Below are 4,399 nucleotides of genomic sequence, written 5' to 3'. Positions count from 1 at the left end.
GATGATGAACAGATGGATGAAATGATGGATGATGAACGGATGGATGAAGTGATGGATGGATGAAATGATGGATGGATGATGAACGGATGGATGAAATGATGGATGATGAACGGATGGATGAAATGATGGATGATGAACGGATGGATGAAGTGATGGATGATGAACGGATGGATGAAATGGATGGATGGATGATTTCAGCACCCTTCAGGTCTCTCCTGAGGAATAATCGATCATCAGATCGATAATTATCTGATCTGTTTGTTTCCTCCTCCAAAACGTCCCGCGCGGGTGGAGCGACCACGAACATTAAAAACAAAACAAAGCCACACAGGTGTCGTGTCACCTTCCCTGACGTCACACCCTGGGTGAGGCTGTCCYCGGCCCCATCGGTGATCCAGCACCAGAACCAAGTCCTGGACCACCGCAGCCCAGCAGAGCTAAGAAACAACCATGTAGCTGTGTTTTAGCGGATCGTTTCCATGTTAGCATGCTACACCGGTGTTCTGCCGCAAACTGTTACCCCGGAAATACAGGGTCCTGTCCATCTCTACCTGCAGACTACACGACTGTCATCTGCACACGGAAACACAAGAGTCCAGARCTGAGGCATTGTTTACATCTGTTTGTACGGGTTTACACCTGAACTAGATAACGAAATTAAAAAAGAAAAATGTTTAACCCGCTAAAGTTAGCGGATGTTATTTTTAGCTCCCTCCTCCTCCTGCCTCAGAAACTAACTGTTCGACTCAAACCAGCCTCTGGTTTATTTTCAAACAGTTATTGTTACTGGTGCTGGTCAGACTCAGCCACCCGGACCGGCGGGAGGGCAGCATTCWGCGGGGGTGCAGTGTTTACCACAACACCGGCCCGTTCGCTCCTCCATCATCCTGTCCAGAACCCGGAGTTTAATTCAACTTTACCCGCAGTTTAAACCCGAGAACAGCTCTRAGTTCCCCCGGGGTTCGTAGCAGAGGCCGGTCCTTGTCCGTGGGTCCGGTGGCGGCTGTGGGGCTCACTTACCGGCCCTGACCGTGTCCGTCAGGTCGTGGTTGGCAGCGCTCCGGGGAAACTCCTTCAGCTTCCTGCCGCTCAGGTTCACACACCCGGTTACCGAGGCTTCGTCCAGCGCCCGCTCCAGGGAACGGTTCCACGATGCCGGACCTGCCTGGCCCAGTCCGTTGGTGTTCCCCAGGTGGGCAGTCCCGGTGCTGCCGCCGGCTCCGACCGTGAAGTGGAGTCCGGTGCTTTCCGCAGACCCCAACAACACCGAGGCCGCCATTACACACTCCGGCTGTAACCCGCTGCTAACTGCTAGCTGCTGCTAGTGCTGCGCATGCGCAGTGCGGGAGTCCTGGTGGAGCATCACTGATAAATAATACTGCAGTACATCATACTGTCATAGATTACACAGTGTTGTATAAAGTACCACAAATTGATACTTGAGTAAAAGTACAAGTATCTTATCACAAAATTACTTCACCTTTAGGAATATTACTTGAGTAAAAGTGTTAAAGTATGTGATATTTGTTGTAGTTAAGTATTAAAAGTGTTAAAGTATGTGATATTTGTTGTAGTTAAGTATTAAAAGTCAAAGTRWRGATTTAAAAWGAGCAGTTAGATTTTCTGTAAGGACATTTATTAGGAGGTGACCTCCCCAAAAACTGCAGAAATGACTGTTGTATTAAAAGAATGAATGGATGTTAAATTTAGGATGCACTAGTCCAGCTGTTTCAGTTTATATACATATATCAAGGCTGCACAAAGCTTTTCCCCAAAATGAAAATCTATCTGAGGGCTGCGGCCAAATGTAAGAATATAATTCATGAAATACAAATACTTCTTAAGTACAGTCCTTTTATTTGAATGATTCTGTCCTGCTGGAGTGTGACATGATTTGTTTGTGTACAAACTAATACACTATCAGAGTTTTATATATTTATACTTCTCATTCAACCACAGTTAAATTCACTCTATCTAAGAGGCTCAGTTTATATGGATAGTTTTTATTTTTTACAACAACAAGCTGCAATGAAAACAAGAAACAATGAAATAAAAGTAACAACTTTATACTTTTAAAAATGTAAGAAGTAAAAGTAAAAAGTATGCTGAACAATAATTACTCAAGTAAAGTACAGATACACAAAAATTTACCTTAAGTACAGTAACAAAGTATTTGTACTTAGTTACTTTACGACTCAAGTGAAGAAGTAAAAGTATAATTTTTAGCTTTAAAATGTAAYGAAATAAAAGTTAAAGTAGCTGTTTAAAACAGAGGTTCTCAAATAGGGGTTCCTGGATCCCCCAGGGGTCCGCAAGAGGTATCTTAGGGGTCCTCAAAAATATGTACTAAAATGTTAATTTGGTTTTTATTTTTAAAAATGCATGGAGAGCAATGAACTAATGAAACAAACTTAGTAAACTTAATAAAATATATATTCCCATGGCATTTAGGGGTTGAAATGACAATAAATTAACTTTTAAATCAGCATTTGGTTTATAAGTGGTCCCCAGATCCAAAGGACTTGAGAACCCCTGGTTTAAAAGATAGTTAGTAATTACAAATCCTCCAAAAAACTACTTAAGTACTGTAATGAAGTAAATGTACTTAGTTACTATAAACCTCTGGTATTTAACTACTGCATTGTAAATAAAACGATAGGATGCTACAGTACTTCAACAACGCTGCTTTAAAGTATTCCTAATATTAATTATTCATAATTATTAATTTTTGTAATATACAGAATTGTGTCTCTACAATTTTCCTTAAACCATGAGAAAGGAGATATGTACAAGAGCATAAGAGGAAGTAAAGATGAGTGGCTGAATCTTCCTAAAATAAATATTTTTGTTTCGTTTKGTCTCTGTGAATGTGAAATGACATTTTATAAACTAATTAAACGTAACTCACATTTAAAATATAAAACGGCTCACGTGGCACAACTGATAAAAATGATAGGATTATTTTTAGAAACGTGTAGTCGCGTTCTGACGTCATCGAACTGAAAACTCCATCTCCCAGAGGTCAAGGCGCCGCTGCGTCATGACGCATGCGCACTGCGGCAGTGTCAGCAGGGCCGGGTATCATGGCGACGTACGTAGACATCCTGAGGACAGAGTTTCCCGAGATCGACACGGAGCTTTTTGACTACATCACAGGTGAGTGAGCGGACACAGAGCCGCTGTGTRCCGGGGCTTCGAGCCGCTGAGTGCCCGTGGGACGGAGGCTGCGGGCCGGGCCGGGGCCGGGCCGGGACACAGCGGCCTTTCAGTGCTCCTGTTAGCCGGGCGCCAGCGCCTGAAAGCCGGGCGGCCGCTGCGGCTGCGCTGCCCGGGGTGACGCGGTCAGGCAGGGAGCCGGGACACCGGATCATACCGGTCCGGACCGAACYCGGGTCAAAACCCAGGGCAGATTTTAAAACTGAAAATAAAATAAAACTAAAAGGAAAGAAAGCTGTTTTCAGATTTAAACCGCTTCAAGCTCAGGTGAARTTCAGCACGTGTCCCTCAGTCTCTGTCACGTGATCTTTTTAAATGAACTTTATTAGCAAAGTGTCAGAATCACAACGATCACTGATGAGCCACGTCTTTATGACCACTGACAGGTGAGGTTTCCGRTCAGTGGGCGGAGCCTGTCCGGCAGCAGTGAGCTGTAACTGGGTCAGAATGTGGTCCAGAACCCGGTCAGGCTGGGGGGTTTCAGGAGTCAGAGTGGATGTTCTCCCACCTGTATCAGAACCCTGTCCTGGTGTTGCAGGGGTTTTGGACAGCGGCGCCACAGACTTCGAGGATGGCGARGAGGTGTTTGATGCTGTGGGCGGAGTCCTGCAGGAGGTGTCAGCAGACAATAAGAACGAGGACGACATCAGAGACATCTGCTTCCAGATGTTCAACACCCTCAAACTGTGAGTGGGCAGATGGGTTTGTTCTGACCCGGGTCCTGTCTGCAGCTCTGACTGCTCTGTGCTTGTGTTTGTCAGGAACAACCACCGACAGCCGCAGAAGCAGGTGCTGCTGGACGCTCCKGTCCAGCTGTCCCAGATGTCTGCAGACTCCGGTAAGAACCTGAACCCCCCTCAGACAGGGTGGTCCTACAGAGCTCTGATGATCTGTGTCTCCTCAGTGACGTCAGCACAAGATGTTCAGGGGATCTGGATGATGAAACGTCCTCAGAACACGGTGAGTCCTTCATTTATTTAGAGACGTGATGCCTTCACTGTCTGTTAGACGTGTTGCCTTCACTGTCTGTTAGAGACGTGCTGCCTTCACTGTCTGTTAGACGTGTTGCCTTCACTGTCTGTTAGACGTGCTGCCTTCACTGTCTGTTAGAGACATGTTGCCTTCACTGTCTGTTAGACGTGCTGCCTTCACTGTCTGTTAGACGTGTTGCCTTCACTGTCTG

At 45.5% G+C, this 4,399-nt stretch overlaps 2 protein-coding genes across 6 annotated transcripts in view; one reads left to right on the top strand and one right to left on the bottom strand.

The window, feature by feature from the left end:
- The window catches only part of lrch3 (leucine-rich repeats and calponin homology (CH) domain containing 3), an 18,285-nt gene extending 16,966 nt beyond the window's left edge, over positions 1-1,319 (bottom strand). For all 5 annotated transcript variants that reach the window (XM_014028754.1, XM_014028752.1, XM_014028753.1 and 2 more), the window contains exon 1: positions 1,021-1,319. In XM_014028754.1, coding sequence (XP_013884208.1) covers positions 1,021-1,279 — 259 coding nt within the window. In that variant the 5' untranslated portion in view covers positions 1,280-1,319. The remainder of the gene's footprint in view (positions 1-1,020) is intronic.
- A 1,733-nt stretch (positions 1,320-3,052) lies between these two features.
- Positions 3,053-4,399, top strand: part of abcf3 (ATP-binding cassette, sub-family F (GCN20), member 3) — a gene marked incomplete in the record, with an annotated part of 14,808 nt that continues 13,461 nt past the window's right edge. The window contains 4 exon segments of the mRNA XM_014028757.1: positions 3,053-3,156; positions 3,755-3,902; positions 3,978-4,054; positions 4,121-4,176. Coding sequence (XP_013884211.1) covers positions 3,084-3,156; positions 3,755-3,902; positions 3,978-4,054; positions 4,121-4,176 — 354 coding nt within the window.

This window comes from Austrofundulus limnaeus, unplaced genomic scaffold, assembly GCF_001266775.1.
Source record: "Austrofundulus limnaeus strain Quisiro unplaced genomic scaffold, Austrofundulus_limnaeus-1.0 Scaffold803, whole genome shotgun sequence".
Lineage (NCBI taxonomy): Eukaryota > Metazoa > Chordata > Actinopteri > Cyprinodontiformes > Rivulidae > Austrofundulus > Austrofundulus limnaeus.
Note: the sequence above shows the minus strand (reverse complement) of the source record. Positions and strands in the feature narration are given on the sequence as shown.